Source organism: Pygoscelis adeliae, unplaced genomic scaffold, assembly GCF_000699105.1.
Source record: "Pygoscelis adeliae isolate BGI_AS28 unplaced genomic scaffold, ASM69910v1 Scaffold120, whole genome shotgun sequence".
Classification (NCBI taxonomy): domain Eukaryota; kingdom Metazoa; phylum Chordata; class Aves; order Sphenisciformes; family Spheniscidae; genus Pygoscelis; species Pygoscelis adeliae.
Window position 1 is genome coordinate 6,047,678 of NW_008824032.1, and position 26,736 is coordinate 6,074,413.

The following is a 26,736-nucleotide window of genomic DNA, read 5'->3' on the forward strand; positions in this document are numbered from 1 at the left end:
TGGTGCATGGCAGTGCAAAGGGCCGTTTGGGTGGAGGTGGGAAGGACCCATAAATACGTGGGGAGGGTGTAAGTCTGCGTTTCTGCACACACAGTGGGATTTATATATATAAAAATATATAAAATACATAATATATAAAATATAGAATATAATATGTGTCTATTTTTTATATATATCTCTCTCATATATATACGAGAGCATAGGCAGGTGTACACGTCAACAGGGGACAGTATGCAGAGCCCATGGGGTTGTACAAGGCTATCTCCAAAGGGTGGGAGGAGAGGGGGGCTTCTTGCCAGCAGGCTAGCATTGCCAAGCAGGTTTGCTGTTTGGGTTCATTATTTACTTTACTGGATCCAATTAGGAAGCCAGGGGATAGGAAATGTGGCTGAGGCAAGCGGGCCTTCAAAGCTTTCCTTCTGCACACATCAAAGCTGTCTGCCGCAGATCCCTCTGCAAAAAGGGCTCTGCCAGCTCCGAGCAGCGGCAGGCGCCTGGCTCACTCTGCTCAGGGTCGTTCCCTCTTGGTTTGATTGTCAACCCTCCCAGGCTTGTACTCTCTATCTCCAGCCTCCAGAGCAGAAAGCTCCTCTTTCTGATTTACTGGGACAGAGTTAAGGAGCTACAGCTTGGCAAGACGGTGTTTAATGGGGCTGCAGCAACAAACCAAGCTAACTATGAATATGTGAAAGGCAAAAAACCCGCAGGGAAGAAGGTTGCCTGGAGTCATGGGAAGGGATGCTTTGGGATGAGAAGAGCTGCGCAGCACGAGGAGTCATCCCCCCGAGGGAAACCTGGAAGGCCTCTCACTGGGAAGGGGTTGTACTGAACCAGACAAAACAGCCAGGGGACAACCCATGTCAGCGAGGAAGGTTTGGCAGTAGGGTCAGGATTTCGTCCCTGGGTAACACGCTCAAGGCAAATGTCTTCTCTTAATGGGAATGGAGTGGCTGACTTGCCAGGAGCTGGCAGTCCCTCTTTTCACCTAATAGAATATGTTCATTGTTATTGGTACCAAACAGCATTGTCCAAGCCTTCTTCCTCCCCGCTTTGATAAACTGCATAGTGACAACCATCAGCTCCCTGCCAAAGCTGGCTCCTGCATGGAAACATTTGTAAATTCGCTCAGTGTATAAAGCTCTGTTCCTGCTCTCCCCGCCCCGCCTTTGCCTTAGAGGTTAGAGTTATATGACTCACCTAATCTGGCTGCCAAGGTGAATTAGTGAAAACATCTCTACAGCTCTGTGCAGAATATCACAACCTGACATTTTTCTAACACACTGTGATACATCTTTCCTCTCCCTGATCTGTACTATGACACCTCAATTTTATATAAATGCTTTTTGTTAGAAATGGTTAATGTGCTCTTAGAGGGGACAGGGCTGCAAGCAAAAGGGTCTGTCTTGCAAGTGAGAGTAGCTGAGTTCTTGTAGCAAAATGTTGATGCCCAGGGTTGAAACAGGTCACCAGAGTAGGGACAGGAACAGTGCTACCACTATTTTAGCAAGAAACTGTCACAGAAACTTTCCCTGAAGTTTTATGCTCCTATCTGTGTCCTGGAGCAGGGGAATGAGGAGCTGAATAGGCCTATTGATGTCTTTGGCATGCCCTTTAAAACAGAAGTCCTCCCTTTCACTCATTCCCAGAGAGCTCCACTGGGCAAACCAGCAGCTCATCATCTCTTGGGAAGTGTTGTGTGTAGCTGTGAAAGCTCTCCTGTTGGTCACGGTACACGGTTTAGACTTTACGTGCATGTACGTATGCAGGGGAGAAGCTGAAAAACATCTTCCCTTCAGAAAGTATGTACCCTTTTAGGATACTTTGGAGCTCCATTGATGTGGTTCTCTGACAGACAGACTTAACAGCTCCCTTAATGAGGGTGCCACTCCATTAGAGCTGGTTAAGTCACCCTCAACCCTCTTTTCATTATGGTGACAGTCTTGTGACAAGGGCAAATTGCAGGAGAAGCAAGTCCCACTTGGAGTGAACCCTGTGTATAAACAAGGCAGAATTGCAGAGCAAATGATTTGCAAAGCAGAGGCAAATTACGTTTTAACCTTTTCTTTGTGAGTCTTTCCCTGATGTCTGATTAACTTTCCAGTCAACTGGCTCACCTACCAACTGGGAGTGCTGCTGTGAAAGGAGGGGAGTGTTGGTTGTCAGCTCAAATTGGGGGTGGGATTTTCAAAGAAGATTATTAGCCGGTAGCAGTATGTGCTGAGAAGATCTGGGAATTAAAAAAGTTCCCAGCCAAAAATGAATCATGCTATGGCAAAACCACAAACAATGTATTGGCTGTACAGACAGCAGCACAGCACAGAAGTTGCGATGCAATCCTTCATCTGCGTTCAGCCATGGTAACACCTCGTCTGAAATGCTGTGTTCGGTTTGGGGCGTCGCACTTCCAGAAAAATGTGAACTTGTCAGAGGGGTCTGAAAGGAAAGAACAAGAATGATCAAGGGTCTGAAAAACCTCACCTACAGAGGAAGGTTGACAGACCTGGCAATAGTCAGCCAAAAAAAAAAAAAAAAGATGAAAACTGAGGGAGGAACATAAGTGATTTAAAAGTTGATAAAAGGCTATTGCAGAGAAGGAGGGAATGATTTGTTCTTTTTGTCTGTAGTGGCTAAGACAAAAATAATAGCTTTAAATTGCAGCAAGGGAGACTCAGGTCAAACTTCAGGGAAACTGCTCCAGTGGTAAGAACAGTGAAGCACGGGAACAGATCGTCTGGAGTGGCTGCAGAGTCTCTGCCGCTGGAGGGCAGAGGGTGGCTGTCTCCCTGACATGACCCATGTGTCCTGCCTTGAGGTTGGGGAACGGGCTAGATGGTGACTGAAGTCCCTTCCAGTACTATGACTCACCTAACTCTGGTCCTACAGGAGTGAAGATTCCCCGGCATATTCATGAGTTACAGAGATAAAAAGCACCTGTGAAAATCCTCCGCTGACTCTCCAGAGCATCAGCCCCAGTAACACAGCAGAGGACTGAGAGCCCTGTCCTGGAGCACTGAGTGGGCAGCAGGAGCCAACTTTGCCTCCCTACCGTGTAAAATACACTGCTGCCATGCAGTAAGGCCCTTCAGCAGACTGTTAGGGGATGCAAAAACCTGCATCAAAGCAGTTGTAAGTTTTAGACATTGCAATGAGATTTCTGCTCACCTGAACATCTGGTAGGGGCTGGAAAAGAGACTGCTGGTTAGCCCCGCTGAAAGAGAGGGGAAACCTTGTCTTTGCATGAATTTAATAGGTACACTGCTGTTTTCATGCTGAGTCTCTGTGAATGGGGGGTGGTTTTCCCCTAGAACAGTTCTGAAAATTGCCGGGGAAAAAAAATTAAAAAGGCAAAAATAATTGTGTAAGGGACAGAGTTCTGAGCAGATTTTGAAGTTGCTGAAGTCCCTATCTCTGATGCAGAAGGGAAATGCATGCAGCTGGCATCCCCAGCCTGACCTGGCCAACATGCTGCAGCAAACCTGTGCCTGTGTGGTGGGATTCATTGCAGGTGGCTCCACGGGAACATTAGCTCCAGAGATGGGGCTTACCCACTGCTTTCACACAGTGCTGCAGAGCCAAGGACAACAGCCGGGTCCTTGCAGGCACTATTTGAACTCCATCAAACAACTCTAAGCACTTATGTGAAGTGGGCAGGGTTTCAGAAGTGCCCAGCACCCATCGAGCAGAAAATTTCTTCTGGGCAGAGAGTTGCTTTGGAAAATCTGACCGCTCTCTGAGGAACCTGAATGAGAGCTCTTGTGAGCTGACCTTTGGGTTTTTTTGAAATCTGGCTTTTACCCTTTGAGGCTTGGGGGACGCTTTCTCTAAACATACACAGGCACACAACTGGGGCTTGTGGCTTCGCATGCTGCAGACCAGTGCTTGCAGCCCTTTCAGAGGACGGAAGCATCTCCCTTTACACTGCTGCCAATGTGGTTCAGATTCTTTCCAGGAGGAGCATTACTTTGGTTTCTGAAGGAATAGGGTGATATACCAATCCTAATATTTCATGCTTCCCTGGCACCTTTCATCCAACGATTCTAATGTGTTTTACATGGGTTAACCTCACCGCCCTTCTCTGACCAGGAGGTGATGGGAGAGGGGGGCTATTAGCCGCAGTTCACAGAGGGAGAGCAAGGGAGTGACTCACCCAAGGTCATACAGTGAATTAAAAGCAAGGCCACAGACCGCCCCTGATTCCTGCCCCCGGCTGTAACCCCGATGCTCAAGTCACTGCTTTCAAAACTCTGTTAGCGAGGCAGCACGGTTTAAATATGTCATTTCGTATGTACAGTAGATCAGGGATTTGTGATGATTATTGGTCTCCGTATATCAAATTACACTTTGTTTCTCTCAGTTTGGCCGTGTTTAACAGTAGCTCAATCTGATCGATGGCACTTCAGGGTGGTGGTTGCTCCGAGAGACAGAAAGACATTTTTCACAGCTTTGCAGTGGAGAAAAAGGTGCTGACAATACATCACCACATCTGAGGACCCAGCTAGCCCTGAACCAGCCCATCGGCCACAGGCTGACTAACCTTCCCTGGTACTCAGCCATCACACCAGTGAACTTACTCCAGTCTCATGTGGTGGAGATTTTGCTTCTTGGCCTGGACAGCCTGTGATATGCAATGCTTTGGCACCGCTTGTATGCTTCCTTCCAGATTTTCAGAACCCAAGTTTTCCATAACTAAATAAAATGCTAGTATCTTGCTGATATGGCTCCTGAAATAACTTTAAAATCACTCATGACCGTTGTTTATTTGCAGAATCCCTGTTGTGATTGTTCCTCCATAGCAATTAAGCAGAATGCTTCCCAAATCTGAATGCCTAACAGCGCTACCATCTGTATTTTTCTGTCCTACCAGGCAGAGAGTTTGAAGGCGAGGAAGAGTATCTGGAGATCCTAGGGATCACACGAGAGCAATCGGGCAAGTACGAATGCAAAGCTGCCAACGAGGTTGCTTCAGCAGACGTCAAGCAAGTCCGGGTCACTGTGAACTGTGAGTGCATTGCAACTGGAGCGGGTCAACGGCGAGAGCTTTGCCCATGGGCAGGGGTGACTTTAGGATAAATAGAGAAGCCTTTCTGGGTTTATATTATATGAACTGAAATGGGGGGGGACGCTGAGGAAACTATCTGCAATCAGACACTTATCGCAGGGTATAGTTTGTGCTTTAAACCTGGTAATATATAAGAAAAGAAAGAGAGAGAGAGAGAAAAAAAAAAGAGAGGACCTGTGAGTTGCCCCTGTCTCTCCCCTCAGAAACGCTGGCAGTGCCTTGTTTTCACTCATTGCTATTTGGGAGAACAGTAGCGTGAAGAGAAGCTTCAGCAAGGCAGCAAGGAGAGATAAGGGAGGGTTCAGACGGCTCAGAGCAAACACATGCCTGCCTGCACCCAGCCATCTCAGCAGTGCCTACATGGGTATCACAGCCCCGGGGCCTGGGGGTGACGTGCGGTAGAGGCATGTGTTAATGAGAGGGTACAAAAACTTGACTTTTATGCTGGTTTCAGGTCAGTAGCATAAAGCCCTCTCTAAGAGACCCTCCATGGACCAAGGCAATACAGAAGGGGGCTTGACCAAAGGATACGGGAATCCACCTAAAAACACCAAGAGGCATAGTTAGCTACATGGCTTACATCCACACCTGTATGAGTGGGGCATGGATCCCATTGCCCATACGTGCTTAGACAGATGTCCACTCTGCTGGCATGCTCCTCTCACAGTGACACAAGATATTTCAGACTACTCTCACTCTTATAATCCTACATGTCCACCTCCATATTTGTATGGCTCATATTTGGCACTGGAGTGGTTTAAAGTGAATATCCCCATCTACCTGCTCTGTTTCCTTGCTTGGAGGCTAATACCTCTGCAGCAGGGAAGAATGAATGGGACCTGACCTCCTTCAGTTTACACACCAGAATATTAACTTAAACTGAAATTGGAGATGGTTACAGACATGTTTCAGGGTGCATATGCATGGCCTTGATTCATGGGTGGCAGTCTCGGGGAGTGGGTTAGGGCAGAGAGCTGACGGCAGCAAGTGTTTCAGCCCATCCTGGTCTAATTTGCCACCACAGGTGATTTTAGCACCTTTTAATACCATTCTTGCTCTCTGTCTCTTTCTTTCCCTTTGGGCCATCACATCAGATCAACTTGTCTGTCTTGCTTAGAAGTCAAGGTTATAGGCTTCCTGCAGCATCTTCAAAATCCACAGTTTTTTATAATTCCCTTAGAAATTGGGTGGCAGTGGTTTAATACCGGCTGCTTCAAGGGCCAAATTTGGCATTAATGTGAAACTGTAGTAGCAGATTTTCTGCACTAAAACTGTTGAGCGTTGTTTCCTATCAAAAACAGCTGAGTTTATAAACCTGAGAAGTTCCATGAGAACCAATTAATATTTTCAAATATTTCTGTGAAACATAATTTCAGCGATGCTTTTAACATGGTTGAAACAGATTGTTTGTATAAAGTCAGAATGTTTGATTTTGACTTAGTTTCAGCTCATAATAACTATGCTACAGTAAGATCTTAAACATTTTTACTGTTGGAATATATGAAAATATAATGTGATAGAGTATTGTAATATTATTATGAGGCCTAATTTGTAACGTAAGCAACTTGTAAGTTTCTTCAGGACAGATCTTTTCTTTCGAAACAAAGGGAGAAAATCTAAGAGGTCATGAGGGCCATGCACAGGAAAAAAATCAGTCCTGTTTGGGGAATGAAAGCTAGACATTTGCATACATCTTTCCTTATCTTGCTTTCTTAAACTACACCACAAGCAGCAGAAAGTGGGAAAACTATAGTAAGTTTGAAAAATGGGACCTGCCCAACCTCAGGATCTTCCTGGCCATCTCTTATCATCTGCTGATGCTGTGGAGCACATAGCTTGTCAGCCCGGACTGCAGGAGAGAGCATCCTCGTTTTGCTTTGGTCTCACACTACCACCTTCAGGCTTCCCGAGTAATGGCCCTTGCACATCACAGACAGGGAAACTGAGGCCTGGGGAAGAGTGGGGGAAAAACAGCTAACTGGCTTCCCCAGCAGCAAGCAGCTAAACACAGAGCGGCTGCTTTCTGAATACAATAGGCTGGTTTGTTCAAGGCCACCGCCTGCTCCTTCTTCTGGGGGAGCATTGCAGCAAGCAGACTGCCCCTCGCTGAGTGGGCAGCCTCGAGGCCAGCAGTGCCTTAACAAAAGTGGTGGCGGCTGAGGTATGGCCTGTCCACCCGTCTGGGCTCTGTCCTTTAAAAAGCCGAGGAGGATGGCTAAGGCAGGGACTGCTCAGAGCGAGGGGCTGGGCTCCCTGGCAGCAGCCCGGGGAGCACAGGCCTGCCGGGGTCATTTTCTAGGCCCATAGAAAGGTGCTTGTTCATTTTGTAAGTCACCTCTTGTGCTGGATTCAGTGAAATGGAGAAGGTTTGTCTCAGTGCAGACGGCAAGAAGATACAGTGCTTGAACCAAAAAATCGAAGAAGGGTGCTTAAAAAATCACCTTCACTATCCTTTTATTACCCCTCCTCCTTTCCAAATTAAAATATTTACATGAACCCACAGCCTTTGAATGTAGGATCCTATTTATGTACACTTATTAATATTTATGATGTTAGAGGGCGCACTGCAATATCCCTAAAGCCCTGCATAAAATCCCGATTAAGGTCAGGAAAAGGATCACATTGAGATGGCTAATGTGTTCACAAACAAACTTCTTTCCATACATTTTCCAGACAGAATTATTTTTATCTTTGACTGACACAATCCATTTTGATTCTTTTTTTGGCCTTTCAGTGCTGGGACAGATACCGACAGTGGAGCTGTACTCTGTACACAGAGAGTGTGCTTTATGGTAACTTGAGTCTCAGCAAAGTAGCTGTCTGAGTTGCAGCCCCGTAATCTCAGGGTATGCAAGTATTAGTGATGAGAGACAAGGCACTTATTCCCTGATCCCTCTCGGCAGCCAGGTGGAAATAATTCTGCCTTTTAACATGTAAAGCTTGTCGCTTAACATTTTGAACGTGGGGCTGGGATTGAAGATGCTGGTGCCTACCCTACCCAGCACCCAGCCAGCACTGAGAGCTAGCTCCAGCAGAGCACACCGATATGTTTCCCAAGTTTTGTTTGCCTATGGCACAACTCTCAGTCTTCAAAGTAAGCAGAGGTGGGAGCACCGTGCTGGGCTGAGGGCAAGCTTCACGCAAAGCAATCACGGCCAAGCCCTTTTGGAGCCTGTGACAAAGCATGATGTCCAGGAAGGTTTGGGCAGGATTTGTAACCTTAGACACCTAAGGGAAGTGTCTCAACAAGTGGTCTGGCTCTCAAAATTGCACCCACAGCTTCTGCTAAAGCTCTTCCCTTTTAAGCCGTGAATGTATTTCTGTCTTATACATGTTGCCTCAGTGCTTTCTCATTAAAGTTTGACATTAGACACAGAGGTTGTATGGAAAATAATTTTCACGCTAGTGTTAAATTCCTACTTTACTCCTTTTACTTTTGCTGTCTTCCTTTACCCTTGATGAAGTCTTTCTCTCATCTTCTCTCTGATGAGCCCATGTGAACTAGAGATCCACAGGTAAATATTCATAAATTACAGAAGCCCATCATTAACCTTAACTCTGCCTGTGTATGCCTATGCATTTATGACAGAACTTTATCCAGTCTTGCTGAAGAGAAGCACACGTAAGGAGTGATGCTAATGCAGTGTATTAGGGAGAGTTCAAAGAGCAGGTATTCTCCAGAGGAGCGGGGGGAACACGTGCCACAGCAAGCAGCAGCTGTGGGCCTCCACCAGCCTGAATGGTTTGCATGAGGAAGCCAGCCCTGACATAGTTTCACTGTTTCATTCCACCTGGAAGTGTGTGAAGTCACCACGTGTTTCCTTCCTGCAGACCCTCCCACCATCACAGAGTCCAAGAGCAATGAAGCGGCCACGGGACGACAAGCCTTACTCCGGTGTGAGGCATCAGCAGTGCCCACACCTGATTTCGAGTGGTACAGAGATGATACCAGGTAAGACCTTTAGCTCACCCCTTCCCTTCTCTCCTCTTCAGTTGACTCAATAGAGGATCCTTAGAGAATCACCTATCATCCTCCCCAGCTCTTCTCCTCAAACAAATTACTCTTCACAAACCATATAAGTCACGATGGTCCCATCAGACTTGGCAGAGCCAGCGTGGTCAGGGCTGGAGGAAGCAATCCCTCTCTGTGCTGGGGATGCTGAAGGAAGCGCAGAGGATGGAGCTCTTGCCTTTAAGTCAGTTATGGGCCAATACACAATTAAGACATCAGTAGTGCTTTCTTCCTGACGATGTTCATGCATTAAATAGCCCATGATACAGAAAAAAAAAAAATAGGCAGTGTTAGTCTCCCAGTAGGTAATGCCACTCTAGGTGCCTTCATCTAGGGGAAGGAGCTGCTGAGGTGTAAGATTCCCCCATCTGTGTGACCTGAGCGACCCAGATTTGCATATGAGAGAAAATGGATCTGTTCCTTATATCTGAGCATTTACCTGGCATTAAGAAGGTGGTGTTATTATCCTAGTTTTTAACCTGACCCATGTGCACAGGCTCAGGGATGACTCAGCTTTGCTATATTGGAACATATGAATTGGTGTGTTTCACTAAAAACCTTTTGTTCAAGTACAGACTAGCCCTCAGCTGGCCATGATGGGTTCATTTCCAAGTGTTAGTCGGTGCTGGGTAAAGGCTTCCTCCCTTTCCCTCGGCTTTTCTTGCTTCTCCACCGCTTTACTGGTGGCATTTCACCCCACTGCGCTCCTTCTTCCTTTCATTCCCTCCTCCTCGTTTCCATCAATGCCACCTTTGGTCTCTTTCTTCTCATGTCTCCTTCCTGCAGCTGGGCTGAATGACTTTGGTTTACTGTCTGCTGGACAGTGATTTCTTTCCCAATACACAACTGCCATTGCACTACACACCTCTTCTCCTGTCTTCCCAGGATAAACAGCGCCAACGGTCTGGAGATAAAGAGCACAGGGAGCCAGTCTCTGCTGATGGTGGCCAACGTCACTGAGGAACACTACGGGAACTACACCTGCGTGGCTGCCAACAAGCTGGGAGTCACAAATGCCAGCCTATACCTTTACAGTAAGTATGGGAGAGGGTGAAGGGAGGTCCAGATCGCTCTCGCAAAGACCAGGCTGTATAGGAAGCACAAGGTGACTAAAACTCAGGAAAGCATCCGCTTGCCACCCCCACCCCTCCAAACCTCCAGCCATGAACTGGCTTTCAGCACTCTGCTTCAGATACCTCCATGTTCATACTTGCCGTGAAACACGAACACAGCCAAATTAAAAGGTTTACAGTCAAGCCCTTTGATTGACTTTCTTTGCTGAAGTCAGATTTTGTTAAAATAATAAAAACATGTTTGTTTTAAAGCTGGAAACAAAAAAAACCTTTAGAATGACAGGCCCTTTAATAAGGAGACAGAAGGCCAGGCCTCAGAGGGTCTGTGACAGCTGAGAAATGACAAGTAATTCAGAGAGATGGAGAGAACTAGCCACCGAGCCTGAGGAGAACAAGAGAGAGTCAAGAAAAAGAGAAATTAGTTTGACAATGGAAGGGAAAGAAGTGGGAAAAGACAGAATGATTTAAAGGGGCATACCATAGGGAACATGGGGGAAAAGGTAATCAGCAGATGAAATATGGAATAAAATTCCTTGGATCTCATTCTGCTACCTTTCAGTTACTGAGTTTGTCGTAGTTAAGTGTCAACAGACAGAAGTTGGGATTAGACCAAACTCTAGAGCAGAGTTACCTGCTGGTTCTGAATTTTGCAGCTGATTCAAACCTGACCCTAAACAGAGCCCCTGCCCCTCACCTACCACCCACGCCTACGTACAAACTGTGGCATATTCAAAACACAGTTCCCAATTCCAGGTCCAAAACTTGGGCTCGACTTGGACCACACGTTGTTATTGCCACCAGAAATAGACTGCAGCAGAATGACCCACTCACATGAATGGACATATAGGCGCAAAAGTGACTTAGGGTTGTATTCCTCTGACAGTCCTAAATTGAATTAAAACACTCAGGCCATGACCTGCATGTCTTTTTAAACAGAAAAAAGATAAACTGTGTAAAGCAGTCTTAGCACGGGATGCAGTTTAGTCTAGTTTCTGCTGTATGTGGTCAGATTAGTGAAACCATCAGAAAAAGCATGGTTTGGTATGGTTATTTTTTAACACATGTAGTGCAAAAGGACAAATCCATTGGCGTTCTTTGTTTACCACCTCTGGATTTATTTCATGGCAGTGTGAATTTTTGGAAAATTTGGGTGTGTTCTGTGGAAGTTTTTTTCTAAAGAACAGATAATATCATAAAAGAACATATATTTGATTTCCTGTAGCATTGCAGCACACAAAGCAAATTTCTACTTTGAAAGTCTTTTCACTCTGGTCTTGTGACTGTCATGAGATTAAAATAAAATCCTCAGGCAGCAATCTGGAACACAATTTTCAAATACTCCAGATTTGTTCTTGCTGATACTAATATAATGCTAAGTTTAGAATCCATTATTTGTGGCTGAATTCTAAATTTGGCCCTCTCTGTTGGTTCCTGTTACACAGATGAGCTGAAATGCATCACTGGAGCAAAATATAAGATGAAATTCAATAAAGTATGTAGGCACATGTGATTTTAGTTGGGGTGTTGATTTTGCTAGAAAAGCATTTTGCATAACTTCAGAACTTCACCTCAAAGGATCTCAAAGGATTTGCTAGCAATGAATATTTTAACATCACAAGTTATTTAGAAATGGGTGAGTGTTATTAGCACCATTTTGCAGTAGGAAACTAAGGTACAGAGTGAAGAAGTGGTTTACCCATGGTCGTAAAATGAGTGGCAGAACCTGTAAGAGACCCAGGGAGATCTTGCAAAGTTGCCGTTAACTATTCCACGGGGAAATGCGGCAACTATTAAAGATGACTTGCAACAGCGAGGGTCCTATTTTAGCCTCCTTTTGATGTGTATGAAGAAAACTTTCCTTCTTTCAAGGATTTTGTTTATCATTTTTACCTTAGAAATTCAAGGCCTATTTATGCTGGAAAACACTAGAGAACTTCACAAGAGCCACAAGAATGGAGGTGCAGGAGCTGAGAGAGATTTGATGATTTTCAGTGGACGGTTTCTAACTTTTACTTTTGTTGCTTCGTTAATCCCTATTTCTTCAGTGTGCAATTGCTTCATATTGTTTCAGGAAATGTCTGTTCTCCTTCTAGTTAGTATGCAAGAGAGAAAGAGAGAGGAAAAAAATAAATACAGCTGGTATTTCTAAGGTTAAGAAATCAGGGGGGGAATGAGTGAAGGGAATCCAGCCTCATAAAGATAAAGAAAGCAGCTGAAAAAACCTACAAGCCCAGATGAAAAAAAAATGCTGTAGTGATCACACAGTAGCTGAAATAACAGGTAGTGCACACTCCCAGCCACACACCCAGGCAGAAAAATAAAGCAGTGCCAAGTTTTTGCAAGGTACAGCAGATACTCAAATACTTGGGAGTGTTTGTCATCCCTAGAATCAGAGATTTTATTTCTTTTTTAAATAGGGAACAAGCTCACTGTAGGGCAACATCCCACTAGGGAGGCAGATACAGCGATGGTTCCTCAGTGTCCCATTGCAGCACAAAAAAGAATGGCAGCCAGGAGTGAGGAAACAAACAGAGAGTTAATAATGAGGTACTGGCAGCTTTGCCTGTGGTGGAGGGCAGAAGGGGAGCTAGCAAAATGATGTGAAAGAACAGTTTAGCAATAGAGAAAAATGGGTGACTACCATTCCAGGAAATCTCAGCCAGCATTGAAAAACTCTCGGAGAGACCAAGTGCCTTAGATGTCAATGCCATGGATAGAAGATGCATTAAAATACAAAAGCAGCTCCCTTGAGCTGTATGAATAGATAGCTAGTGATCTTCCTTAAAGGATGTAGCAGCAGGATTACCTGCTGTAGGTGGAGAGATTTATACCCCTCACTCCTGGAGACTGAGTTTACAACAACATAAAAATGGCCATATCAAAGGTCTGTCTTACCCAGGAGACTGTCTCCAACAGCAATATGGAATGTTTGCAGAGAGGGTACTCAGGTACAGTTTGATGATACAACTGATCTAATAGCTTGCTGCCATCCCTTCCTACCCACTCCTTTTGCTCACCCTGCTCTCTGCCACATGCTTTTGTTGTTTCCCTTATTCTGGTACTCAGGGGACAACCCACTGAGCCAGTTCAACCTGCTAAACCAGTGAAAAAGTAGCCGAGCTTTACCGCCCACCCCCCCAAAATGCCCCGAAACGTTTTCTTTTGTTGTACTGAGCTGAATTAGTTCATGGAAGGGCTCAACAAGCACCAGAGCCCATGCAAGAGGGGAAGCCGTACCGCACATCTGTGGATATGAGAAGTTGGGAGGCAGGACCATGTTTTGCAGCATTAGCGAGCCAGTAGGTTGATTCAGCTCTGCAGAGCCTAGGAACAGGGTTTGTAACCCCCACGCAAAAAATACTGTGAGACCTAGGAAAGAGGCAGTAATGCAGACCTCTGTGAAAATTACCTGGCAGAGAGGCCAAGCCAGGGCTGCCATCACAGAGCAACAGAGGTGAAAAGTAGTGCCACAACTGAAGGGAAAGGGTTTTTTCCCCTAAGTATATTAGGAGAGAGGGAACGTGTTTTCTTTCCATTCCACTCAGCTAACAGACTGCTATGGAAAGCATTATGAGTAAAAGTCACAATTTGTATCTGAACCCATGCTACACAGAAGTGTAAATATGTGCGTATATATATATACCAGATAAACACCTGCTATACAAGCATATAGATACCTAGGTTTACGTGTACGTGAATATGTATACATACATATGCACCTGTGTGATGTATAAGCAAGCACACACACCCCCACAGGCACACAGACGGAGGCGCAGCACCTGGTGCATTCTAGCAAGGCGGAGGAAAGAAATGAAAGCTGTTTCAAATTAGTTGACTTCTGCCTCCCACAGAGCTAGCCCATCCCAGAGGATACAACAGGAGACAACAGGGCAGTGCCGCACATCCTTTTGCAGTCCTGCTGGCTAAATTGTCTCAGTTATAGGAGACTGCCACCTCAGCAGGTCCCCTGCCGCATCCTCTGCAGCTTGCATCCTCTGCACCCTTCAGGGAGTAAGGAAACGCGGAGGTGAAGCAGCAGCTGGCAAGGCCCCTGCCAATTAGAAGCAGCAGTAGACAGGATCCCACCCCTGCCTCCTCGAGAGGCTTCAGGTAGAGTTATCATTTCAGCCCAGCAGTTTTCATCCCAGCATGTTCCTAAGAAGAGCTGGCGCTTGCCTCTAACTTATCATTATTTGTTAGTGCCCCAGCACAGGTGCTGGGCTGTGTGCACACGCTTGCACCCCTTCTCCTAACTCTCTGCCCATGCTTTGTTGTGCCTGAGCATTTGCTTATGGTGGTTGCTGCTAGGGTTTGGAGTGTAACCGTGGCCGAAATCTCTCTTAGTGGCTCTTAGCGCAAACCCTGTGTTTTCCCAGGGGCTGTCGATAATGGGGAGACTCAGGAGAGGAGGAAAGTGGTTAGGGGGACAGCCAGATGGGGCAAGGCTGAGACACTGCTAATGAGCCAGGGTGGAGCAATAAAGGCAGCACGCAGGGGTGAGGGGAACAGAGGTAAGAGTCCTTGAATAGAAAGCAGCATGATAATGAGGCCGTAGTGCTTTGCTTTAACTGCTTATGCTGTGCAGTCTGCAGCCTGCTGTGCAGGAAGAAGGTAAAGGGGAGTTGAGTTATTTAACCAAACTAAATAACAAGGAAGTCATGTCAGCACAACAGCCTGCTTTTGCAGAACAATAGTCCCCTGTTGCTGCATAAACACAGAGATCCAGGCTAGCCACGTATTTTCTATGCAAGAGACAATCTCCCTTGTGCCTGCTGTGGATTCAAACAGCTCCATTACCACCATGAGGGCAGGAGATCTGGCAGTGTCACACGGATGGGCCTGACCTGCTACGTCCTCATGGGCTCCAGCGAGTCAGAAACTACCATTGGCCTCCAAATAGCTGGGCCTGGGTTGATCAGAGAATAATAGCAGACTACCGATGTATCCTGCCGAGTTCTGTGTCTGTCAGCACTGATCTTAGCACCGTCCTCACAGGTAAGCCAGGAGACCACTCGTTGCCCCAGGCCTATCAGCTGTTGCATAGTGGCATATCTCTACAGCTAAATGTCTACCTACCTATCAGTCCCTGAGTAGGAACTTGTCTCAGTCAGTACGAGACATCCAGCAAGCTCTGAAGGTAATGAAGGGAGACCCAGTGATCAGAGTCAGGCCTGGAGGGCTTGTATTCTTGGTTCTGCTCCTGGGTCTGCCAGCAGTTCAGCATTGACCTTGGGCAAATTGCTTCCTTGCTCTGTGCATCAACTGCATGATCTGTAAAACAGAGTTAACACTTCTGTTAGCCTCAGACTGAGGTCTCTGACATCGGTTTCCCTCAGTGTCTGTGCAACTCTTTGAGATCCTTGTGTGGAAGAAGCAAAGCATGAAGCCAGCAGTGACGTATAACAAAGTCCTGCTGTGAGGTATAATGAGGACGCATTGTAAAAACCCTAGAACCAAAACAGCAGGCTCTGCGTACAACTAGAGGTTGATAAGTCCGCTAAAACCCTGTTCCCAGCGGAAGACAAAGGCTCAAAAGAAACAGAGTGCCCTTGAGGATTCACCAGGGTGACTGCTCCCATGCTCAGATTCCCAGGGGACCTGTCACTGGCAAGAAATCCATTATGGAGAAGGTTCTGGGGAGGCAGCAACTACCTGTGGAGGACTTCCACAACTCAACTCTCTGCCAAGACTAGATTCCAGCCAGAGGTGTAGCTAAGAGGAGCTGTAGTGTGATAACACGAGTGGTCTTGAAAGTCAGAGGGGAGATGTGACCCATCAACTCCAATTACCTTCACTGCAGGTGCTTAATCCCTCTTGCTGTGTGGATATTATTTGTTTAGTTTTTCAAATGACTTCTCTCTGACTCTCAGTCCCAGGGGGTGTTGATATGTATTAGGTGTGTTGCTAGCAAAATGCTCTGTATATGAAACCTACTCTAGTTCATTTAATTTGGGGATGGACAACTCCATCAGGTTTGTATCTGCTGCTTGCTTGGTGTGAAAAGTGGCTTATCCTTTTCTCCTGCATGTTGCTTATTGTTTTTTTTCCCCCCTTAGAACGAGTTTTACCCACACTCCCCAATCCTTTTCCAGGTCAGTATATGTTTTATGTTGAAGTAGCTCTTTAGCCGGGTCATTCTCCATCATCCTTATAAACACTTAGAGCTAGGGATGGGCAAAACAGTTCAGAAATGCAGGAAAATAAGGGCTTTCCCTTCTTGTCTACATGTCATTTGGTCCCTTCTGCTCACCTTCTTCATTCTTCCCCCTTCCCCCCTCCCTTTTCAGGGAATGAATCAACTAAACAGCAACAACCTTTAGCCAAGCTTTGAGCCATGACATTGTGTCCTCACCCAGGTCTGGACAGTCTTCAGTGAGGTTCAATTTGTCTGCAGACCTGTTACCGTAAATCGGCAGATGAGGAACTCTCTAAGACTCAATTTTGGAGTTTTAGAAAGCAGGCATTCTTTATTGCGGCGCCGGGTGCAAGGTGGAATTTCCACAAATCAAGCACACCTATGGCTAGATCACCGTTACATTTATACACAAAAATTATAAGGTAGTACACTCCCAGTTACAATGATTGGTTAGTGATTTACATATAATTATAATATCGGTTATGTCATTCTCTTCTGTTACTACGCTTGCGCGGGGGAAGGGTCTTCACCTGGGCAAGGGTCTTCTTGACCTGTGGGTGTGTTTTTTAGTATTATAATGAAGGCAGTTCAGTTCAGGACACCTTAAAAGTAGGTTCTGTTGCCAAGTTGGCCAACTAGATATCTACCTTGCCAGGTTGTCAAATAATTCATCCCATAAACAATAGAACCTAGAGGCTCTGGTTATGGTTTAGAGAGTCCAGAGAATAGAGAATAGGGACTTCAAGCAACACAGCCTCAAGTAATAAGTAACACAGCAACCTATACATAACGCTACCATAAGGGCTAACTTATTAAAATCAAAATGTTCTTATAGTTGATTATTTCATAACCTAAAGATTCAGTAAAACTTAAGATCATCTTCAACAGACCTGCTCCTAATATATATTCCAGTCCTAAACTGTCTTTGCCCACATGTTCTGATTTGGATCAAAAGCATAAGCAGACCTAAAATTTTGCAGAGATGGTGGAAGGGACAAGTGAGAAGCTAAAAACTAAATTGCTGCTGGAGTATTTTTTCACTCTAGTTGTGCAAACTATTCACAGTGAAGCACTTTGTTTTCTCATTCCTCTGTCACACACCCCCAAGTCTGCCAGTCAAATAGTGCTGCATTTGAGGCAGAGAGCATGACAAGAGGTGCACAGTGGGGTGTTACTGTCTGCTTTATTCCAAGGGAAGAAGGTATGAAGGCAAAACAGGGCCTGAGTACTTTTCCTGTCTCTGTGCTGCCCAAGCATGCCTCAGGTCCAGGCAGCGTGGCCCCGACGTCCACACAAGGCATCCAAGGGGTTTGGATGCGACCTTGAGATTCTGAAAAAGTGCAGAGACTGGGGACTCCCAGAAAGCAGGCTACAGCTTTTGAAAGCAGCATTTGGAACTAAATCAACAATAAGGCAGCCAGTCCCCATATTCACTTAAAAAATCTTGGCCTAGGGCTCCATAGTATCTTTGTTTTACCACCATATGATGAAGGTTCACTCAACTCATGGAATGTTCAGAGGCCTAAATAGTTAATATCTGTGCAGAGCTTTGGGGTAGAGTGTTATTAAGAACCCATGTTGTTTTGCAAAAGGGCACTTGCCCAAGTAAAGCACCTGCAGGTACTCCCATGAAAAGAACAATAAATGCTGGGTGTTACACCAGCTCCCTTTAACTACTCTGCCTTTTTCAAATCAAGCTCTGCTCTTGGCAACTTACTCAGGCTCAGGATGTAGTCACAATTGCCTATTTAAAAGGCAAATCCACAAATACAATTAAAGAAAAGTACCTACAAAAAAAGGAGGGGAGGGAGGGAGAAATCAAGCTACCATTAAAATTAAATCCCAGAGAGTGATTTGTAAATAACATTCAAAAAGCTGAGAAAAGGAGTAAAGTAGGCCATTGGGAACCTAGTGTGGAAAAATAAATCCAATTAAACACCATTATCGTATGTATTACAAATGAAACTTGTGCTTGGATATGAAATTAAAGTTGCTGAGGCTTTTGAGGAGTTTTCCAATTTTGGGTGTTCTTTTTTTAAGCAGAATTTTCAATGACAAATATTTTTGTCTGATGGAAAAACCAGTGCTCTTTCTTTTTATGATTATTTTTATTATATATCCTTAAATTCCACAGGCAGGCAGTGTTAATTTTTTTCATAGCTAGCCCTGTTTACAGCTGGTTTTGAATTAGTAGCCCATTAAGCTAAATGATAAAGCAAAAACTGCAAGTGAGCAAGGCCAGGATTTCCATACCAAATACCCCTCCTAATCAAGCTGCCAAGACTGTCCTGCACAGCTTTAGTCAATCCTTTAAAACACTTCCCCCTCTGTCTTTGAAGTTGTTATTTTTTTCCTTTTACTGCTCCCCAGTCTCCTGAGATCATCTCAAAGGACATCCTGGGGTGACATCACTTCTGTGAAGAGTCTCCAGGAATTTGTGGTGCCAAATGCTGGGATATCTCGGGTGACCCAGGACATGCAAAGAGGATTTTGCAGAGGGGGAAAGTAGAGTTCAAATAGACTGGACCTCATTTGTTTTCTGAAAGCCCCTAGTAGCTTCTCCAATGTGGGCGTTCAGCACAGATATTGGCGCTTATCTCAACATTTGCTTTTACTTTGCTGATCACCGTCAAAGATAGGGGGCGTAAAATGTTCTTGTTAGACCTTTTTCTCCCTATGAGTTGATGTTCTAAGATGCAGTCCTCAGCTCTCAAATAAGCCTCTCCTCAACGACCAGAATCACAGCCTCCTCCCTCTTTCTCCCTCAATTTCCATTTCTCTTTAGCCTTGGTAACACCTCCCTGCCCTGTGGGGTTTTGAGCATTAATTCAAAAGGAAGGCGTTTTGAGATGAATAGCACTGTAGCCATGCTAAGCATTGCTATCATTAGCTAGCTGCTGTGGAAACATCTTGCTTTCAGGCAGGCTGGAGACTCAGAAGCAGCCCATTCAACTAAACATATGGGATTTGAATTTGATGAGGCAGTGTCCTAAAAGGCTGGTGGAGCCCAGGTGATTTCAGCTCTCAACACAATTGTCCCTGGTAAATTTTCCAGCCCTCCTGATTTTGCAGCCGGGCACTCAAAATGCCGAGAAACGTCTTCTGGGATGATGCCACATCATCGCATCTTCCTGTCTGCATTGTAACGTCACGTTATAATGGGATGAGACAAGACCTGGCTGTCACAAAGGAGGCCTTACTGCATCATCAGGTGGCTTTTCAAAAGAATTTTCTTCTGGAAAAGGAGAATTTGCTCATTCCACAGCACACATGCCAACGACAGGGCGAGATCATTGTTGAACCTCAAAGGGGTCTGTCACAATTATGGCACTAGCTCCATCTCTGTCCTCCGTTGTCCCTTGCCCTCAGCCCTTTGAACATAGACTCCCTCCCCCGTGATTAGCACCTATCAGAATGTCTTAGCCAGACTGATGGGCTTCAAAACCTGCGAGTCTTCTCAGGAGATTTGTGATGAGGGCTTACCACAGATTAACCAGGGGCTTTCTCAGCATGGTTAGCCTGAATGCCCTCGGAGCTCTGCAAGGGAGATGCCGTGTTTCCCAGAGAGCAGCACATCCAGAACTGCCCACGGGGCATCAAGCATGCCAGTCCTTGGGGCCTGATCAGACAAAGTCCAGTCACGGCCATCAACAGGGTGGCAAAAGATTTACAGCAGTAGTGTGTTAGTAATTGGAGGAGGGGAGGGAAAAGGAGAACGAGCAGACCTGTCTTTCTGCCAAAATGCGCACTGATCGGAGAATGACCCTGTATGACTGTAGATCGTAGCTAGTCTCCATTTAGCTGTAGCCTGTGTAGCCTGTACTGTCACTAATGCCTTCATCAGGTGGGTGGGAGCTGGGGGAAGGGAGAAAAGAGGTGTTCATTTGGGTCTGATGACCAGAGTGGGAAGCAGAGAGGCTCTTTCTTTCTAATACCCTCTCAGTCCTCTTCCCTTCCTATGGAGGTCCTAGCTGCAGAGAATAGAGCTCATCTGTTGCAGTGGTCACCTCCACCCATCCCTGCTCCCCTTTCGCTTTCTCTAGTGCATGGCCTTGTCAGTCCTGCTGAGCAGGCAGCTCTCGTGTCAGTGGGGTCTGCTTTGGCAAAAGGATGCACATCTGAATATTTCAAAGCTGAAGAGAGGAGCATGGGGGAATACATCAGAGAGTACAAACTGTAAAGGGTTAACATGTTATGGGGGTTTGCTGACTAGGCAGTGGTGTGGGAGCAGTCCACAGAAACCAGCCCTCCCAGTACGGTGTGGCCAGCTAAAGATCCCATCCATCTCTGGAGTCCTCTTCACTGAGGCCAGTGCGTGCTTTCTCAGCTGGGCTCCAAGAAGAGGTCAGTGAAAACCCAAGCCTTCGCAGCCTTTGAAACAAACTAGTTGGCAGAGCTGGAGAAACCGTAGCATAAACAGGCCAAAATTGCCAATCTTGTCCTATCATGATCCTGACGTAGAAACTACCAGCAGAGAAAAATAATGGCCATAGGCACCAAGCACAGGAGGGCATGTTTGGAGCCATGTGCATGTCTGGTATTTCCATAAATTCTCAGGCATTCAGGGGCCATAGTTCAGCTGTACTCGTCACTCTGCAGTGATGTGTGCCTGACTACTAGGAGCATGCCTTCCCTGAAAGCTGGCTGAGCCTCGGGTATCGACACCTGATAACACCCATGACCCTGGGTGAGAAGCACAACTCACAGCTCTCCTTGCTTCATGCTGGGGGGATCCAGCCAGCTTTTCCAAAGAGCTCATTCTCCATTTGGTGAGTGCAGAAGGGGGTGGCTTTGCAGGGTGGATGCTCAGGCAGGCCAAGCTTCTCTTGCTGCTCGGGGTCAATGTCCATCCCTGCCAGGTCTGCAGGTACTGAAGGCTGGGACCACATTGGGTGCCAAGCCTGCGGGGCTTTCAGGCCAAGGGAACAGGAAGGACAAGACAGGGTGAAGGCAGAAGGCCAACATCATATTAATTTTCTTGCTATTTCATAGGTACCAGGCAAGGGGTGGCATTGTATTTTATTTTGACCATGTGGTTAAAAGTGAATACAGTTGTTACCATAAGTCGGCAGATGAGGAACTCTCTAAGACTCAATTTGGAGTTTTAGAAAGCAGGCATTCTTCAGTGCGGCGCCGGGTGCAAGGTGGAATTTCCACAAATCAAGCACACCTATGGCCAGATCACCGTTACATTTATACAAGGTAATACACTCCCAGTTACGATGATTGGTTAGTGATTTACATATAATATTGGTTGTGTCATTCTCTGCTGTTACTACGCTTGCGCAGGGGAAGGTTCTTCACCTGGGCAAGGGTCTTCTTGGCCTGTGGGTGTGTTTTTTAGTATTATAATGAAGGCAGTTCACTTCAGGACACCTTAAAAGTAAGTTTTGTTGCCAAGTTGGCCAGCTAGATACCTACTTTGCCAGGTTGTCAAATAACGCATCCCATAAACAATAGAACCCAGGTGCTATATACAATAGAACCCAGGTGCTCTGGTTATGGTCTAGAGAGTCCAGAGAATAGGGACTTCAAGGAACACAGCCCCGGATAACAAGCACAGCACCCATACATAACGCTAACATAAAAACTAACTTGCTAAAATCAAGATGTTCTTATAGTTGATTATTTCACAACCAAATGTAGGAAGATTCAGTAAAACTTAAGATAATCTTCAACACAATCAAATTCAGAGGTGATGATGGTGTTTTCCAAAAGGGGTAGCAGGGATGTAGCTGGAAAGAGCATCTTAGGGAAAAGAGAAATGCCAAGAATTATTTCTACTGCAGCTACTAGCATTGCTTGATGGATTTTTCTGGATAGCAACAGACGGTTTCTGTTTGCTGAGATTGATTAAAAAAAAAATAAAAACCAGTCTGCTTCTTCCCCAAAAAAGCATAAAGAAAAGAAACCAGCTTTCTTAAAGAAAAAAGAGAGACACGGGGAAAGAGACAGAAATGGCTTTATTGTTTGATCTGTTTCTGTACTTTTTGTTCATTAATTGTAATTTAGATTGATTTATTCCAAAATTAGCCCTAGGTTGCATATATTTGCGTAATCCTCTCCAGCAGCAATGCTGTGGAGAATCCAGCAAGTGAGGAAGAGCAGTAGCAGAGGGTAGGAACTGAGACTGGAAGTCCCAGAAAGATACTCCTCTGAGCCAGACCCTTGCACTGGGATAGGGAAGGCATTTCAAGGTCTGTTTAGTCACAGATGTGGCTTTGCATGCATGCAGAACAGCCCTGCAAAACAGAGGTCAGGGCACAGCAGTCAGGTGGGAGAGTGGAGGTTGGGTGAAACGAGTGGGGGAGAAAACACAGAACTGCACTGCAGAGATTAGAAACAAACCCATAGAAGAGCAACTGCTGTGGAAAATCAGTTGTCCGGTAGGGACACTGATAGTGTCAGCGGTGTAGCATGGACAGATTACCCTGCAGAGCAGAGCCCTCCTGAGACAGATATCCTCAGCCCAGAGGATACTCATAGCCTGATACCATCTGTACGTTAGATGAGTTTCTGAAGCCATAAACTGAACCTTCCTCCTTAGAGACATTGAAGGCACCTTATACCCCCTGCACAGCAGGTGCACGAAAATCCTTGCTCTCTGCCTCTTGCTCTCCTTACTTCCCATGTTGAGCTGCCAGCTGGGCTGACTGGGACCGAAGTGTGGAGGGCAGCAGGGAGGAGGATGAAGAACAGCCACTGTTGTCTTGATTTAATCCTTACGCACAGACAAAAAATCCTCCCACCCCTGAGAGAAAATGACCAAAGAGTAATTCCCACCTTCATCCTCCTCCTCCCCCTTCCATTTCCAGTGTAAACCACTCAAGAATTTGCCTAACAAATTGGCCTCCCCTCTGCTAATTGTCCCAAGTGAACAGTCTCTCCATTCACTAACCCATGATGGTAAGTCGGTTTGGGAAGTGGCAGGTTTATCTTCTCGGCTCAGGCACTGCACCGGGCCCGCTTGTAAACCGGTTGCCATTCAGTGTCTGCTCTACTGTTGATAAAGCACATTACACATGGCTGGGCTTGCATGATTAATACAGCTGTCTAAGCACTCTCTCTAAAAACAAAAACAGCCAGGAGAAGGAAAGTGTAGGATTTGGGAGGGAGGGGTTGCACGGGGAAAAAGCCAGCCATTCCAAAGAAATCAGGCTTGCAGAAAAAGCAGAGCGCTCCTGGCAGGCCTTCCCTCCCGTGGGCGAGCAGGTCTGTCAACAGAGTTCCCCTGCAAAAGGGAAAGGCCTAGTGGCAAGGTGAGCAAAGGAGAAATGCGCTTGGCCCTTCCCCAGCATCACCTGCATGTCACTCTGCACCCTGGGGAATGAGTGCATGGACAGGAGCAAGGGGTTAGGCCATGGAGAAGGATGTGCTATAACCAGCATAGCTTCAGTGAGGTCTGGCCAGGCAGCCTCTACAGCAGGTGTTACAGATACGCATGCTCACTGATGGACGAGTACACTCCTGAGCCAGGTCACCTTATGCACCATATGTGCACACCCCATGCTCGGAGGTACATCCCACAGTCACTGAGCAATTTCCAGGCGCCCTAGAACATCTAAAGGATGAGCCGAAGTGGCTGCAGGCATCTTTTCCATTGCCCCAACTCATCCAGCTGAAGGCCAGCTCAGCTGCCTGTGTAAGCTGTAGTAACTTTCCCTTTTTAATTACTGGTATGGGAATGGGCTGTGGGACGCTGCTATGGCTTCCTGCTCCAGCTTTCCCCATGCCTGGGCCAGGCATTAAAGCCATGCTTGCACTGTTAGGGCGTTACGGTGACCAGGAGTCTCACTCTGGAATTGCACCCACATACACGCATCCATACTTGGATGAGAACTACAGGTGGCACAAAGTAATACTTACTTAGACCACACGCTTTAGAGACATACACCAGTCTGTGGGCCCAGCTCGACCCCCGTGAAGTCTCTAATTCACTGAAATGCTGAGAGAAGCGCACAGGCTTGTTTATAATGTTCCCATGATACGCGTTCCATACTTCTCGTTGTTCACAAAGCAGCCCTTGACGAAGGCTAGCTGAAACCTCCTCCTAGCTTGTTCCACTCCTGGGCAAGGAGAGATGAGGACAAGGGTTGGTTTCTGCTAAGCTCACTGCAAGGGAGTCCCCAGAGAGGAATGGTGGCCCTAAGAAGACCTCAAGTACAGGTGGGCGGGGGCACCGTGCTGCAGGTACTAGAGGAGAAGGATAGAAAGGGCAGAGGCAGCGATACGACTGGATTTCAGTACCAGAGCAACCTCAAGCATGCTGGTCACGCTCCATCCCAATTTAGTTCTCCTTCTGCTCCAGTGTCCTTTCCAGTGACCCCTCGGTGTGTCCCTCCCTCTTCATTTCTGCTCGCAGCCACTCAAATCTTTCTTGTGCCAAATATCCAGCAAAGCTTGTGGAAAACCATAGCAGGGATGAAGTGGGTAAACAGACAGACATAAAGCTGATGAAAATATTAATTTTTCAAGAGGTTCCAGAGCCTCCGATTAGCAAACCTGCTTCCTAGGGCTGTATGTGCTCTGGCTGAAGGGGGCTATGCTGTTTGTTCCCTATTGAGACACCAGACTCTTTGCTGGCATCACCTTTGGTCTGCTGTGCCATGCACCATATGCTTGAGAGATGAGCAGGGCAGGGATTGCTGTATCCTAGGGAAGTGACAAACAGAAAAAGCTCAGGTCTTCGCTGTGATGGACCCTGAAAAAGTCTGTGCTATGTATTTATTGGATGTTTTGCCTGTAGGATGAAAGTCTTCAATGAATGGTTTGAAGACAAAGCAGTTTTAAGTAACTGATTTTGTATCAGTAGTTTGCCAAGTGGTGTTTGGTTTTTTTTAAATCTCCTCCAGCTGCTAGGGGAATGGAAAGGGTGGGAGAACTGTTTTTCAGCTGTGAGAAAACCCTGGAACTTTTTGATAGCTACAGGACAGATCTGGTGATGAAAGATCTGTGTAACCTTGCAACGTAGGTGGTCTTCTAGCCACCACCAGCCTCACTGGTCAGGATAACAGTTCAATTCTATACTAGGAGTACTGTAAACCAGCTCCAGGATAAATGGCGTAAGCAGCCTCTTGAACACCATGACCTTCTCAAAAAGACACTGAGAAATACAATTTCAGGGATATTCTTTAGACCTCAGGGAATGATGGGTGCGCGCTGCATTACAGAATGAATCTTCACTAAGACATGAGGTATGATAGATGAGTACTTAGTACACCATGAATGAGTTCCAAAACATGGGGAAGAACTGTTCAGTGCTAAAAAAGCATGAGCGAATTCTGAAATACATTAAACTGTGTGCTAAGATTGATAGACACCAGAGACATTTCCTTAATCTTGTTGGAGAGTTGCTGGAGGGCATCCTCCCTAGTTTACACAGTGGTACTTCCACCTCTAGAAAAGCAGCCTATTGCCACTGCAGTCACAGTCAAGTTTTAATTACAGGAGCAGAACTGGTAGTGAGAATGGGGTACAAGCAGGCAATGAACAAAATAGTTTCAACATTAAGAACAGGGAGTGAAAAATCGTGTCTTCTTCTCAAAGGGGAGGGGACACACACAGGAAAGTAGTAAGAAAAAAGCCCCGAATGAACCCTAGTAAGTAGAAGTTGCTAATCCCTAAAGCCTCAGAGTAGAGTGCAAAGCCCTGGAAGAAAGAAATTAATAACTTTCAAAGTATGACCTTGAAAATGGAATTAACAGTATTCCTCCCTTTTAAGCCTTCATGATAATAAAGATTTCATCTTCTGAAGCCCTGGCAAGAGAGTCAACAGACTAGAAAAATTTCTTCCTGCCGAGGAGCTGGCAAGTGTAAAACCTAAGACCCCCTCCAGGCCCCAGGGAGTGAGATGACAGAGAGAGACCTGTATAGTGCACACCCCCTTTCCCTTTCACCTTCTCCTTTAAAGTTTTTTTTCATTCCTCCCTCATTTTTGGTCCTCTTCAAGAAGCGGGACTCCAGCCTTCACTGTAAGTAGAGTCAGCCTGTCAACAGCATGGAGCCCAGAGCCGCTCAGGGTGGAGAGCACTTGGAAAAACAGCAGGCCAGCTCTACTTTGTTTGCCATCAGTCCTTCCTTCCCATCACACACAAGTCCTCCTAGCCTGTCCCATGCCTCCTCGTGGCCTCACTTCCATTTAGAAACTCATGGGGGCTGATTGTCCTCTTACACCAGGTTTTACCTCACATTCTTTGACAGGATCCCAAGGGCAGATTCCCCAAAGCAAACAAGGAGCCTGTAGCTCTCTGATGCCCTTTGAAATGTCTGTGGGCTCTCCTCCATCAGCACTACAGATATGTCAAGCCCTGGAGTCTTGTTAATGTAAATAAGAGAAAAACTGGCACCCGCTGTCTCTTTTCCTATCTCCATTTTGGTTTACTCAGATGATGGGACCCAGGACCCAGCAGAATATTCTAGGCTGGCGAATGTGGGCGTGAAACGTGTAGACGGGTGG

General features: G+C 46.1%; 1 protein-coding gene across 5 annotated transcripts in view; it reads left to right on the plus strand.

Moving 5' to 3' along the window:
• LSAMP (limbic system-associated membrane protein) overlaps positions 1-26,736 on the plus strand; it is a 1,050,957-nt gene that overhangs the window by 1,015,855 nt on the left and 8,366 nt on the right. For 2 of the 5 annotated variants that reach the window (XM_009329467.1, XM_009329459.1), the window contains 3 exons: positions 4,873-4,999; positions 8,891-9,011; positions 9,957-10,105. In XM_009329467.1, the coding sequence (XP_009327742.1) occupies positions 4,873-4,999; positions 8,891-9,011; positions 9,957-10,105 (397 nt within the window). Of the gene's footprint in view, positions 1-4,864; positions 5,000-8,890; positions 9,012-9,956; positions 10,106-16,200; positions 16,237-26,736 lie in introns of all 5 variants that reach the window. The other 3 variants (XM_009329441.1, XM_009329451.1, XM_009329475.1) reach the window with 3 other exon arrangements.